The 15,843-nt window shown below is 35.6% G+C and overlaps 1 protein-coding gene across 5 annotated transcripts in view; it reads left to right on the top strand.

The window, feature by feature from the left end:
* Positions 1-15,843, top strand: part of COL12A1 (collagen type XII alpha 1 chain) — a 121,072-nt gene that overhangs the window by 85,617 nt on the left and 19,612 nt on the right. For all 5 annotated transcript variants that reach the window (XM_059178470.1, XM_059178473.1, XM_059178474.1 and 2 more), the window contains 7 exons: positions 1,736-1,774; positions 1,877-2,015; positions 4,193-4,335; positions 7,159-7,268; positions 11,073-11,222; positions 13,073-13,150; positions 14,475-14,561. In XM_059178470.1, coding sequence (XP_059034453.1) covers positions 1,736-1,774; positions 1,877-2,015; positions 4,193-4,335; positions 7,159-7,268; positions 11,073-11,222; positions 13,073-13,150; positions 14,475-14,561 — 746 coding nt within the window. The remainder of the gene's footprint in view (positions 1-1,735; positions 1,775-1,876; positions 2,016-4,192; positions 4,336-7,158; positions 7,269-11,072; positions 11,223-13,072; positions 13,151-14,474; positions 14,562-15,843) is intronic.

The following is a 15,843-nucleotide window of genomic DNA, read 5'->3' as shown; positions in this document are numbered from 1 at the left end:
AGTCTGTGCATAAATAGATTCTGGGGAAATCACTTGGGAATATGATGAGTCATTGTTCCTACTGAGATTGTGCTGAATGTGTGTTTGTCACAGGTCCGCTTTTAGCCTTGACGATGTAATATTCCTTGTATGGAAATGAAATGTTTTAACATAACCCTTTTCCCACCATCCCAATGCTATGACGTTTGAGTAAATTAGTCTTCAGCTTAGAAATGCATTTATAGAAGCATTTCTGTGAGATGAAGGTTTTCCCTATTAGTAATCAATTGGTATTTGTTCTGTCAACATCCGTGATTCAAGGGAGCAATGAAAACACTGACCTTTGCGTGTGCACTCCATAGAAATGCACTTGGTTCTCATTTGTTTTTTTGGGTGTAGATTTTTTCCTTTTTGCCAAGACTTCAAGTTCAGCTTTTAAAATACAGTGAAGGACCAAAGATTAATTATTTCACTCAATTTATCCTCTTCCCCATCCATAAGTGCTAATTCTTGGGATATCATATTTTTAAGACAGTTTTGTGGCTAGTACAGACCACTGGTCCTAGGAAAAGCTGTGCTTTACAAGTATTATATTTCCCCCTATTTAGCATTACCGAAAACTTAGACTCCCCGTAGAGGTGGCAATAGTCAACAAACACCAGTGGTTTACTATGAAAGCTTACCCTGAAGCTCCACCTGGAGCTTCCCTGGGGGAAGTGGGTCTGGAAGTACTGTTGTCTCCCTTGAACAACAGGGGGTCCTGAAAGCCACCCCAGGTAGCCCTGGCTCTGGGGGCTCCACGGTGAAAACTACAGCACACTCCTCACTGTTAGGTGGTGTTTGGTAGCCAACATGAGGCTTAGTAGCATGGCAAAGATGGTTAAATAGGGACAAACTCCTCCTGCCTTTGCATACACACAAGAGGAGAAGTGAGTTGGGGGAAATCGGAGGGGGAGACAAACCATGAGAGACTGTGGATTCTCAGAAAGAAACTGAGGGCTTTGGAGGGGAGGAAGGTAGGGGGCTGGGTGAGCCTGGTGGTGGGTATTATGGAGGGCACGTATTGCATGGAGCACTGGGTGTGGTGCAGAAACAATGAATGCTGTGGAGGACAAGGGGAGTTAGAGAGGACAAGGGACTTGAGGGAAATTGGAAGGGGAGGTGAACCATGAGAGACTATGGACTCTGAAAAACAATCTGAGGGTTTTGAAGGGGCGGGGGCGCTGGTGGGAGGTTGGGGGAACCAGGTGGTGGGTATTAGAGAGGGCGCGGATTGCATGGAGCACTGGGTGTGGTGCAAAAACAATGAATACTGTTACGCTGAATAGAAATAAAAAATTAAAAAAAAAACAATAAATGATGGAACACTGAAAAGAAATAAAATAAAATGAAAAAAAAATCTCTTGGGAGGAAGCTTCTTTATTGAAGAACATCTGAAAATTTAATTCTTTTAATTATATTTTAGTTATTGGCTTCCCTTTTAAAATCCTTTAACTTTATTTAACTATTCATAAGAACACTGTAGAATTCCCACTTGGAGTGGAGAAATTTTCAAAAACATTGATTATACCAGTCAGTAGTAGAATTTCTACCGCATACACGAGGTGTACAAAAATAACTTAAAAAGGGGTAGATTGTTGCTATTTTTTATAAGCGAATCAGCAGTTACTTGATACAGGTACACAGCTGACTTCCGTGTGTGTATGTGTGTATATCGTGTTGATGAATCGTACTTATGGAGCACTGTGCATTGCAGGTTGCCCTCTCATTTATTTGGATGGCTACACGTCCCCAGGTAAGCCTTTATACCCTTGAACTAATTTATTTCAGGATTTAAGCAATAAAATCATTAAAATGACCTCATTTCAATATTTGCTTTTCTTTTTTTGATGTAAAGGTTTTAAGATGCTCGAAGCATACAACCTGACAGAGAAGAATTTTGCTTCTGTACCAGGAGTCTCTCTGGAGTCAGGGTCTTTCCCCAGCTATTCAGCTTACAAGCTTCAGAAGAACGCCTTTGTCAATCAGCCCACAGCGTAAGTGGGACTGCTAGGAGGTTCCTTTTCTTTTCATGGGCCTGACACTTCATGGAGTTTCTTAGAATTTGTGCTGATTTCTTAGAATCTAGAAACTTTAGAATCGTCAGAAGTCTCCTTATGGAAGATTCAATTTAGTTTCCTTAAATACAGCTGGGTCAGGTGTCCCAGGACTCCATCGGGTCCCCTAGGAGACTAGGATTCAAGCCTTTCTATTCTCAGACCCAAGAATCTCATCCTGGTTTTATAGTATTATGGATTATGGACCTTTGAGGGTTTAAGGTGAGGATTATAGATTTAAGCCTTCTTCTAAACAGGAAGGCAACTACTTATTTTTAAATAGGAAGGCAACTAATTATTTTGAACATTTCTCCCTGTGGTGCAGAGAGACTGAATGGAGTAAATGCAGAATGGGAGCCGGCATTCTTTCTAGTGTTTCAGGTCTTCAGAAGATGAAATGTTGTGGCAGTTTTGCTTGTCCAAGATCAGACAGACAGTGGTTAGTTTTTATTGGCCAGTACTCTGGCAATCTGTTGGGTATCTCTAGCTGTTGTTATTTCACTTCATGAACGTTTTCACCTGGGTATCATAACTAAAATATGTATTTTGTTATTCATTAGAATTAAAACACTTTAATGTTGAAAATATGTGCTTGGCAGCTTATGGAGAAAAAAGAACAAGGAGAAATATAGCCTTCAGAACCTTAGGACAGGGTCAGAAAATGATGTCTGAAATTTGAAATGCTCTAAGAAAGCTGATGGAAAATTCAGACTAAAACCAAAGCTAATTTCTTTTAAGAAAGCGCAGATCACATTGTTGTAGTTTGACCACATTGGAAGTTCCTAACTCTTTCATGGTTAACCATGTTGGTTCACAGCTTTAGCTTTGTCAGTGTTTAACTTTCAGTCACCGCAAGATATGATTCCTACATTTTAACTTATGACAGCCTACCGTGTTCTCAAGAGTCAGAACTTGTGGCTGAACGAAGCTGAAAGAAAGAAGCATAAATGCAATTAGAGGTTTTTTCATAAGCACTCACTAACAGAGGAAGGAGAAAAATAGATTGGGTGAGAGATGTATGGAGAAGGTAATATTTTTGACATGGAATATTATGAAGGTAGTGGGTTTTTGCATATACAAAAGGCAGCATGTCAGCTTGCCCAGAACATATGTTTCAAGAAGCAGGGCTGCATTGTATCCCAAAGATACCAGTGGTGTGGTACTGGGACATGAAACCTTAAGAGATACTCTGTGCCCTCTGTCAAAGTTTGTGGAGGAATAGCTTCTTTTCTGTCCAAGAGTTGATAAGTAAAGCCTTTTCCCTGCCTTCGGGAAGAAAGTATTAAATGGTCTCAAACAGAAACCCATCAATCCTACCTACTTCAAAGCTTCCCCCAGAACAATGACTGACTCAACTCTGGAAGAACACATGGAACCACATTTTTTGTCTAACAGACTTAGAGCCAAGAAACACTTCCTTTTAATTGAATCACATCCTTTATTATCACTAAACGTTTGCACATGTACATGGCCTTAACATTTATTACTGGTTTTATTTTTGGGAACATGTGAGCTTCTGGAGATTATGTGATTTATTTAATTTCAAGGGAGGAATTTGAAAGTGTAAAAATGATTAGAGTTAGGGATGGAGAAATTAAAACCTTAAGCCATATGACTTATGATCTCATACCTTTGACATTGGAAATTAAGTATATTTAATAAGATTCATTCTTTTTAAATTACATCCATAGATAGAATGTTTATTACTCTAAAATTATTATATAATTTATAATCATCTTTGTGTCTAGAAAAAATTAATAGGATATTAACAGTTTTTAATAGTAGACTAAAAGAACTAAGGGCTATTTCCCAGACTTTTGTGCCTTTAGCAGATTGTAAAGAATCTATAATTACATATACATGTATTTATATACATAAATATATATATTTATAAATGTATAAATATAAATAATCTATTAACTGCTTATGTCATGAATCTTTAGTATTCTTTTGATGTGTTTCCTAAATTTCCCTCTTCTAATATGTAGCCAGATTATTATGAATGGATTCTAATACTACTGATAATGAGATTATCATACAAAGATTTAAAATATCTTCTATTTCTTGTGAGAAATCCTTATTAAATACTAATTAATCAATTATGTTTTATCCAACAGAGATCTACACCCAAATGGACTCCCTTCTTCATACACGATTATATTATTGTTCAGACTTCTCCCAGAAACTCCCAGTGACCCTTTTGCAATTTGGCAAATCACAGATAGAGACTACAAACCACAAGTTGGAGTGATTGCAGATCGTAAGGATTTTTATCTTATACTAAGGCACAGGCATATGTATTTTTGATTATGTTTTCTCTTTCCATCTCTTTAAGAACCTTCTGAATATATATATATATTTATATATTTATATTTATATAAATATATATATTTACTTGATATATATTATTTTATATATATCATTTTTTATATATTATTTTATGTTTAATGTTTTAAAAATATGTCAGTAAATATATATATATTTTTTGCTGTTTAATTTTTTATTTTTTATAAACATATATTTTTATCCCCAGGGGTACAGGTCTGTGAATTACCAGGTTTACACACTTCACAGCACTCACCAAAGCACATACCCTCCCCAATGTCCATAATCCCACCCCCTTCTCCCAAACCCCCTCCCCCCAGCAACCCTCAGTTTGTTTTGTGAGATTAAGAGTCACTTATGGTTTGTCTCCCTCCCAATCCCATCTTGTTTCATTGATTCTTCTCCTACCCACTTAAGCCCCCATGTTGCAAGTCCTCATATCAGGGAGATCATATGATAGTTGTCTTTCTCTGCTTGACTTATTTCGCTAAGCATGATACGCTCTAGTTCCATCCATGTTGTCACAAATGGCAAGATTTCATTTCTTTTGAGGGCTGCATAGTATTCCATTGTGTATATATACCACATCTTCTTGATCCATTCATCTGTTGATGGACATCTAGGTTCTTTCCATAGTTTGGCTATTGTGGACATTGCTGCTATAAACATTCGGGTGCATGTGCCCCTTTGGATCACTACATTTGTATCTTTAGGGTAAATACCCAATAGTGCAATTGCTGGGTCATAGGGCAGTTCTATTTTCAACATTTTGAGGAACCTCCATGCTGTTTTCCAGAGTGGCTGCACCAGCTTGCATTCCCACCAACAGTGTAGGAAGGTTCCCCTTTCTCCGCATCCTCGCCAGCATCTGTCATTTCCTGACTTGTTGATTTTAGCCATTCTGACTGGTGTGAGGTGATATCTCATTGTGGTTTTGATTTGTATTTCCCTGATGCCGAGTGATATGGAGCACTTTTTCATGTGTCTGTTGGCCATCTGGATGTCTTCTTTGCAGAAATGTCTGTTCATGTCCTCTGCCCATTTCTTGATTGGATTATGTGTTCTTTGGGTGTTGAGTTTGCTAAGTTCTTTATAGATTCTGGACACTAGTCCTTTATCTGATATGTCGTTTGCAAATATCTTCTCCCATTCTGTCAGTTGTCTTTTGGTTTTGTTAACTGTTTCCTTTGCTGTGCAAAAGCTTTTGATCTTGATGAAATCCCCATAGTTCATTTTCGCCCTTGCTTCCCTTGCCTTTTGCGTTGTTCCTAGGAAGATGTTGCTGCGGCAGAGGTCGAAGAGGTTGCTGCCCGTGTTCTCCTCAAGGATTTTGATGGATTCCTTTCTCACATTGAGGTCCTTCATCCATTTTGAGTCTATTTTTGTGTGTGGTGTAAGGAAATGGTCCAATTTCATTTTTCTGCATGTGGCTGTCCAATTTTCCCAGCACCATTTATTGAAGAGGCTGTCTTTTTTCCATTGGACATTCTTTTCTGCTTTGTCGAAGATTAGTTGACCATAGATTTGAGGGTCTATTTCTGGGCTCTCTATTCTGTTCCATTGATCTATGTGTCTGTTTTTGTGCCAGTACCACGCTGTCTTGATGATGACAGCTTTGTAATAGAGCTTGAAGTCCGGAATTGTGATGCCACCAACGTTGGCTTTCTTTTTCAATATCCCTTTGGCTATTCGAGGTCTTTTCTGGTTCCATATAAATTTTAGCATTATTTGTTCCATTTCTTTGAAAAAGATGGATGGTACTTTGATAGGAATTGCATTAAATGTGTAGATTGCTTTAGGTAGCATAGACATTTTCACAATATTTATTCTTCCAATCCAGGAGCATGGAACATTTTTCCATTTCTTTGTGTCTTCCTCAATTTCTTTCATGAGTACTTTATAGTTTTCTGAGTATAGATTCTGTGTCTCTTTGGTTAGGTTTATTCCTAGGTATCTTATGGTTTTGGATGCAATTGTAAATGGGATTGACTCCTTAATATCTCTTTCTTCTGTCTTGCTGTTGGTGTAGAGAAATGCAACTGATTTCTGTGCATTGATTTTGTATCCTGACACTTTACTGAATTCCTGTATAAGTTCTAGCAGTTTTGGAGTGGAGTCTCTTGGGTTTTCCACATATAGTATCATATCATCTGCGAAGAGTGATAATTTGACTTCTTCTTTGCCGATTTGGATGCCTTTAATTTCCTTTTGTTGTCTGATTGCTGAGGCTAGGACCTCTAGTACTATGTTGAATAGCAGTGGTGATAATGGACATCCCTGCCGTGTTCCTGACCTTAGCGGAAAAGCTTTCAGTTTTTCTCCATTGAGAATGATATTTGCAGTGGGTTTTTCATAGATGGCTTTTATGATATTGAGGTATGTGCCCTCTATCCCTACACTTTGAAGAGTTTTGATCAGGAAGGGATGCTGTACTTTGTCAAATGCTTTTTCAGCATCTATTGAGAGTATCATATGGTTCTTGTTCTTTCTTTTATTGATGTGTTGTATCACATTGACTGATTTGCGGATGTTGAACCAACCTTGCAGCCCTGGAATAAATCCTACTTGGTCGTGGTGAATAATCTTTTTAATGTACTGTTGAATCCTAGAATATGTCAGTAAATATTCTAATTACATTTTATCTTTACTTAAATGATTGAATATTTTAAAAATCTCTCCAGCAAGAGCTATTTGTTAATACTTTCAACATAAAGCATGCCACGTGTGTGATTTAATAACAATTATGTGTTGGTTACAGCTGCTAGCAAGACATTATCATTCTTTAACAAGGATACAAGAGGTGAGGTGCAAACTGTTACATTTGACACAGATGAAGTGAAGACATTATTTTATGGAAGTTTTCACAAGGTAAAAACATAAAATTATCCTTTTTATAGAAAAAGAATATGACTTAAAAATTTAAACTAATTTATAATTTATTAAAATGTCAGGTTAACTTGGTAGAAACATAGCTATGTCTTTTAAGAACAAAATCTCATTTTCAAGGATTTGATTAATTCAAAAATATTTAAAATAAAACAATGATCTTCTAATAAAGAGATAACTAATACTAACATTTTGATATATTTTCAATGCTATTGTCTTTACAAAGTATGAGTCACATAGTGTACATAGTACTGGATGCCTAATTTTTCTACCTACCATTTTATTGTGAACCTTAATGTCATCTCATTTCAAAAGCTTAATTTTTGTGGATTGTATTTTAATTGATAAAATTGTTCTTTTTTAGAACATAGTAAGCTGCTCTGCGTGCTTATTTATTGAAAAGTTACAAACATACTAGTCCAAAAGTTATGATTATCTACCAAAATAATTAATATACATATTTGTGAGATTAACTTTTCAATTATAAGATTAACTTTTCAATACACTCGCTATGTTTTCTCTAAAAAATATTAAAATTTCTAAGATGGATTCTTGGGGGATGGTTTATTCTTATTGATCTTCATTAGTCTTTTGCATGTCAACATCAGAGGATAATGTAGACTTTTTATCAAATTTCTAAAGGGTGATTAATTGACACATTAATACTAAAGTTGGGATCATTGAAATGAGAACTGTCTAGGTTAGGAATGGACTTCTTAATGGTATTCCTCTGTCTCTTGGATTGAGATAACAGGAAGAATACTTCCTGTTGGGAAGTATACTGGGGCAACAGTATGGCACTCAGAAAATTAGTCCTCATGCGCAGAAGACAAATACTTCCAGTTCAGTCTGATTCTCAAGTGATAATTGAACTTTCCTGTACTTTAATAGTTTAGCAAGATTCCTTACAGATTCTACTCCTGAGAATCTTAGTTTCTTTCCAGAATCTTTTTTTTAATTGATGAATCACTCTTGCCAAAGATGGCAAGGGACTCTCCTCATGGAGCTCAAAGTGGCTTCAATGTGCACATTAGTGAGGAAAAAAAAAAACCAAAAAACAAAAAACAAAACCAAAAAACCAAAACAATGAAGGAAAAACAAAGATTTCTGAGTATTATGTCATATCTGCTTAACGGTTTTCAGATTTCCATGATGAAGTACAGTAAAATAAATGCCTCACCAGAAAAGCAAATTCTAGTTTGACAAATAATATTAGCTTTAACTGCTCCTTATCTGATAGTAGATGTTGAATTTGGCTAAGTTCTTATGAACTTTTTTGGCTCATTAATACACCTATTAAACTTACTTTTGAGTACTTGCTAAAAAGAACTATTTTATTTTTCCATGCATATGTCTGAACTTATTAGAAATTTAGTCTGCAACGAACAACTGATAACAACTTAAAATTATTATTTTTAAATTTCTTAGTTTCATCAAATACTTTATTTTACTTAAGATAAAAAAAGGCAGTATTTTGCGGAGGTCTATAGTGACAAGTCCTTAATTATAAATCAAGCTAATTTTTTTTTGACATTTCCTTCTTTGCCTTTATAGAGAGGCATTTGTGTTCTTAGGTTTTATGTAATGCCTCTTCTTTTTCCTTCTGACAAGCTCTCTTTTCTATTCAAATATCTACCTTCTTTTTTCATCAGATCTTTCTTTTTTTAGTTTCTTCTCTACTTTCACCATGTTATTTTTCTTCCTCCATTTCTCCACCCCATTTTTTTTAACCTATTCTTACTTATCTCAATTCAAGTGCCAAGTTCAGTCACTGTTAACATTCTTTACTGATCCAAAGGTTCACTTTTCTTTCATTTTCCATCTAATTTGGCAACTAAAGTTCTTCAGTCTTTTGGAATGAGTGGTACTCTGATAGCAGGAAATTAATGAAAATGACATGCAGAGGGCTCTTGGGAGAGATGATGAATAGCCTAAAAGAACTTAAATAAGGAATGGCAAATAACTATGGCTCCTTAAGGATTCTCTTGACAAGATTTTGGTCTCTGTTCCAAGTGAGAAGTTTATGGTAAGAAGAAAAAATGGAATAGATGAAAAATAAAGATTTAGGGAATGGCTGAGCTTGGGAAGGGAGATGAATTGATAAGAGTGTTCCTGCTATTTTCTACTTTTCTGTGACCAAAAAATGTTTCACGCTGGGAAATAGTCCCTGAATAGTCTACAGATAAAGAACCCACTGTGAGATGTTATTATGCATGTGTTTAAAATGTATTGAAACATATTGAAGAGATTGTAACAAAATATGTTTTTAAAATCAATTTCTTAATGGTTGGTATTGGCTGACAATTAGAATAATTTTGTTACAAATTTAAAATTTTGATTTTGTAATAATTTTGGGGGGTACTCTGATTTTTTTTTTTAATTTTATTTATTTATTTGTCAGAGAGAGAGCAAGCGAGAGCGAGCACAGGCAGACAGAGTGGAAGGCAGAGTCAGAGGAAGAAGCAGGCTCCCTGCAGAGCAGGGAGCCCGATGTGGGACTCGATCCCAGGACGCTGGGATCATGACCTGAGCCGAAGGCAGCTGCTTAACCAACTGAGCCACCCAGGCGTCCCTGATTTTTTTAATATGTTGTGAATTTCTGGCTCTGAGGTTATTCATACAAGAGCCAGCAAATAAATTTTTTTAAAGCTGTATGTGGAGCCCAGTGCAGGGTTTGAACTCAAGACCCTGAGATCAAGACCTGAGCTGAGATCAAGAGTTGAATGCTTAACTGACTAAACTACCCAGGAATCCCAAGTTTTAGTTCTTATTAGATAATAAATATCTTGGATATGCATATACAATGTTCTTCTTGAATTCAATATTAGATGAAATTTATTTTTAGCAGGCTATGTAATACTTTTATATAAAAGCAATCAATATGAAATTCAAACTTAAAACTAATTGATGCACTAAATTAGTGTTTTGCTGGTGATTCTATATGGGAAAAATATTCCCTGTTTAAAGACATCTCCAGAGATTATCCTAATGCTTATTAACTCAAAGCACTTAAGAGAATTTCTATTCCTTTTAACTTGGAGCCAAACTTTTCAAAGTAATCAAGTACTTACTTGAGTATTTGTGCTGTGGTAAGTGGAAACTAGGAGCATAACTATAAACTCAAAGATTACCTGCAACAATTTTTTACATTGTTAAAATACCAAAATTTTGTTAATTATCTGCACTAATAGATTTCAAATTCTGAGTGTCTTCAATATCAAATAAGAAATAAATCAACATAAGATTCTTTCCTTATAAGGAAATTGAATCTTATATGTGTTGATTTTCAGAATTGAATTTCTATAGAAGACGTGTGCTAATTCTTTACTATGTTTGGTATGTATATGGTGTACAAGTTCTTTTTGACTGAGATTAAGGGTTAACAGATTAAATAGTGAATTTAGCAAAATCAGTGGAAGACATTTGAGGCTCCTTTCTATTGAATATAATAATATGTTAATAATTTCTTAATTTGTATTTGAATAGTTCTTTATAGTTAATGGAATCATTTAATCTACTACTCACCTCTGGTCATCTCAGTAGTGGTACATATGGTAAACTAGGAAATGGGTATGCCGTATGTGTGGATGAGGGCTCCTTCAGTTTGATGTTGTTAATAAATGACATTGACATTGCAGCCTGGTTGTTGGATTTTTAGTCCAAGACTTGATTTGGATTAAGAGAAACTTAAAGAACATATTTTTTAACTTGTGATCTGAAAAATGCAGGAGTCAACCAAGTTTTTTTGGGTAGAAACTTTGTAATAGAAACAAATGATCTTTTTAGGTTCATATCGTAGTGACCTCAAAAAGTGTTAAGATTTACATCGACTGCTATGAAATCATAGAAAAAGATATCAAGGAAGCTGGAAATATCACAACCGATGGTTATGAAATTCTTGGAAAACTTCTTAAAGGGGAGAGGAAATCAGCCACAGTAAGTAATCATTTTTTTTTCTTGGTACCTTGTGCTAAGATTGAGATTACATTTTAAAAATAATCAGTGAATTTTTTTTTTCCCAGTGAGTTTTATTTATTTATTTATTTATAGGATTTTATTTATTATTTGAGAGAGAGACAGAGAGAGCATGAGCAGAGGGGAAGGGCAGAGGGAGAAGCAGATTCCCCCCACCCCCGATGTAGGGCTCAATCCTAGGACCCTGGGATCATAACCTGAGCCAAAGGCAGATGCTTAACCAACTGAGCCACCCAGGTGCTCCCTTCGGGAGTTTTTAATTATCTAATGTCTTAGATTGAAACATGAAAAAGTTACATTGAGGAATTAGGTACTGACAGAACACAGTAATGTGCTTGACTGCTAGAAACAAAGTAAGATGTAAGGCACCAGAGAACATCATGTAGTCATCTTGAAACTGGATCAAGTTGGAGAGTACAACACAAATAGTTGCCAGGATAATCAGTGAAATCTAAAATAACTCATTTTTTGTTCTTCAAAGATAGCAATTGTTAGTACAAATTTTTGCAATCAAGAAATTAAACATTTATAGCTTAATGACACAGACATAGACTGTCACTGTCATAGAGCCTACCGTCTCTCACAGAGGAGTCATCATCTGTCTCAGAAGGAAGAGCGGCGTTGGGGGCAACCAGCTGACCGACCGCATTACTCACAATTTAAACTGACTCTAGTTTGGGGCGGGAGCATGCCAGTCGTATTTACAGTGCTCTCTAGTAATACAGTTTTAAATTTAGAGTTTTCACTGTCTCAGGCTAATTAATTAAGTTCAAATTAAATGTCAGTCAATAATAATACTGTTCTGAAAGCAAGGTTAACATCTTTGACTTTTATTATTATTTTTTAATTGCATTTGCTTTCTTCCGTGGACAGGATTTCCTTCTCCTAGATTCACAAGTGAAGTTTATATTCCACAATGTAGACGTAATTAGTGCAAACTTAATGTGCTGTGATTAATATCTTGACTTATAATTTAATTAAATTTTAAAAAGTTTTAGAGATTAATAGAATAATTAATATGTTTAATCCTCTAAATTAATAGCAATGATAATGATGATTACTAAGATTTATCAAGCACTTAGAATATACCTTTTTATTTTTCTTTATTGAAGTATAGGTGACACATAATGTTACATTACTTTTAGGTGTACAGCAATAATTCAACAAGCTTACACATAGACTTTTTATTGAGTTTTGGATTTGTTTTTCATATAAAATAATTACAACAGGTTTATAAAAGGATGGCTATATCCAAGTAGTCTTCCTTTTCACCAAAAGAGCTTTATTTTTAAAATGTGTGAATATAGAAAGCATATACTATATTGAAATAGTTAAACTGAGGTTTATCATGAAAGTTCCTAGTCGGCCAGGTAAGAATTTATGAAAATAAAAGCATCAGTTTTAGAATAAATGAAGAATTCTTTTAATGTAATTTTTCTACAAGGGTGTACTCTCCAAAGTTGATTTAAATGTGTAGAGTCTTCAAATTATTAATTAAATAAGATTTTAATTCTCAAATGAAGAAATTAATGTTCTCTTAAAAAAAACAAAACAAAATCAAACATTTTATTTTACCTAAGGAAGTGAATCAGAAGTGGGAATTTCACATACGCATTTTGCCTTAATATTGCTTTCTCTTAGGCATAGGTTTCTATGTTCTTTCCTTAGGAAGTAAGGATCACGTTGCTCTCAAGAGTTTGCACCCTTGAGAGAGTCTCTGTGAGAAATTGACAAAGGTTACAATGTGGAAAAGTTAATATGAAATGTTTTTTCGTGCATCTTTAGCTGATGTTGCTGTTGGTTGTTTGCAGTTCCAAATCCAGAATTTTGATATTGTCTGCAGTCCGGTGTGGACCAGTAGAGACAGATGCTGTGATATTCCCTCCAGGGTAAGTAAAATGGAATGGAATTTGTCATGGCCTTAAGAGTCCTCCTGGAATAAAGGATGTGGATGCAGATGGTCCGGAAGAGGAAGTAGCACTCAGCAGCTGAGTCTCCAGCATGGAGCTAAGGGACAGACATTATGTGCATGCTCACCCACTACCACAGCTCAGGCCAACGACCCCTCCTTCCAAAGCCAGGAATACTACAAGAGGACATCTGGAAATTCTCCCTCCCAGCCAGTGTGGTTATGTATAGTTAGAAAAGTCCTGCTGAGTCAGCGTGTTTGATAAATCTACTTACTACAAAACCCTCCTATAGCTTGTAAAATATCAGCATTTTACAGAATGAACCATCATCTCTGGATATCTAAGGCTTATGGCCGACATAACTATATTACTTTGTGAGATGATGGTTTTCCTTCATTGTAACTGCGTAAACGGTGATAGTTATAAAGTTGAACGTAATGATGGATTGGACTCTTTGGGCAAGCAGTGAGCTGCATATATCCCCAGGATGAATGTGTTATTTATTCATCAAATAATTATTGAATGCCTATTTATTTTAAGCCAGGCAGAATTCTATGTGTTTGGGTTATAGCAGTGAAAAATGAATATTCAGGTGGAAAGAAGGGGGAGAGAAAGAATTAACAAGTAGATATACACTACATTACAAAGTAGAAAGTCCTATGATACAAAGCAAATCCAGGTGAAGGGATAGAGAGCCGGGTGAGTACCATCAGCCCCTAGTGATAAGGTGAGGTTTAATCAGAGACCTGATGAAGCGAGGGGTTGGACAATGTGGATAAGGGAGAAACTGCATTCCAGTTGGAGGAGACTGTATGTGCAAAGGTCCTATGGCCACAAAGTGCCCTGAATATCTGAGAAATATTAAGTAAGAACAGGGGGGGCTGGAGCTATGTGATTGGAGGGGCAGTGGTAGGCAGTGAGATGGGTAAGGTGGTACTGGTTTGCAGAACATGTAAGGCCTTATTGGCCTCGGAAAGGATTTTAAATATTACCCCAAATGAAATGGTATTACTCGCTGAGCTACTCAGCATTTCTCTAAAACTGGATTAGGGAAAAATTATATTAAATTACCAGAGGTCCCCATGGCGGTTTTGTAAACACTTGTCATATAAGGTTTCCTGAAGTAAAACAAAATAAAGAAGTAAAGGACCAAAGCAGGATTCAACATAAGACCGTTTGTCATGCCAAATACAAATGATTTCTTCAACTTGAGAAACAGATTTCCTTGTGTATATAAGTGGGAGGGGAAGGAATGGAAGTTGTTTGCTTAATTCATAGGCAAATATGCTTTTCAAAATTTCAGAGAGATGAAGCAAAATGCCCTGCTCTTCCAAATGCTTGCACATGTACACAGGACAGCGTTGGACCTCCAGGTCCACCCGGGCCTGCGGTAAGGGAATTGCAACAGTCCTAGCTTTTCCTCTAAATCTTTGGAGTGATCATCTTTTTGCCGATATAGAGTGGATAAAATGCTTCTAGCCATCTGTATTTTCTAGGACAGAGCAAGCTAAACTTCAGATGACTTTTTGTGGTATGTTTTGGGATCGGAAACGGAATAAATCAAGAAGAAAATTTGGACACATTTGCATACATTTCTCCAGTCATGCAGGAATGACTGATAGTGGCTAGTATTCAAGAGCTTTGCTCTTAAAGATGTGAATTTGGGTTTCCATCTATAATCATGATTTTGGAAAATTTCTTCTGTCTCCTAAAAGCTTCTTGTATGTATGTTATGGAGTCATGTTGAGAAACTGACCCAGAACAACTTATTTAGAACAATTAGGATACGTATACTTTATGTAGTAGGCATATAACGAGAATAACATGCAAGGAGGGTAATTTATGTATGTGATGGTATCATAAACTCTAAATAGAGGGGTTTAGAATAACTTGAGTAGGAAGTCTATAACCAGGTCTATTCATGGGTGAAGGGAGACCAAGAAAGTGCAAGGCACATCACTGAAGATTGCAGTGATAGTTTTCACTAATCAGTGTGGAACCTCTTGATCTAACCTGGCATGGTTTTGTGGAATGGAAGGGATACCTCTAAGGTCTATTGGCCTCTTTTAAGAAAATGGTTGATTAATGTAGGAAAAACTCTGAGATTCGCGGAACACCAAATTTTATCACACTTGGGTCATATTAAATAATGTAAATTGATTTTAGGTTAATTACAAACCAGCTTCTTACATATAGAATCAAATGTCACTGGAATTATCACTTTTTATTTATTTATTTTTTTTATTAACAGTAACTTACCTGATTTATATTTGTAATCACAAAATTATATCTGGGTGTGACTTAGATGTGTTTGAAAAATAAAGGTTTTTTTTGTCCTCTAATTATAAGATAACATTATTGGATATCACTATCATATTTATTTCCTCTTTGTTCAATGAATTCTGAATTTCAGTTACTAAAAGTACATGTTCTAAGATTCTGAGAGTTTCAAGATACTCTTCTTTTTGCATATTAGTTTCTCCAAAGAATGCATACATATAATTCCAAAACAGAATTTTCTCCTTACTGTATTTAAGTAATGCTTATTTTTTCCATTAAACTTGAAATTTTCAAATGAACTTCAAAACTTGCTAATGATTAAGGTAAGTTCAGAATGTAAAAGTGAGACACTTAAAATGTACAAGGTGTTGAAATTCTCTTTCCCCACATAT

Source organism: Mustela lutreola, chromosome 6, assembly GCF_030435805.1.
Source record: "Mustela lutreola isolate mMusLut2 chromosome 6, mMusLut2.pri, whole genome shotgun sequence".
NCBI lineage: Eukaryota > Metazoa > Chordata > Mammalia > Carnivora > Mustelidae > Mustela > Mustela lutreola.
This window is presented reverse-complemented; position numbering and strand designations above follow the sequence as displayed.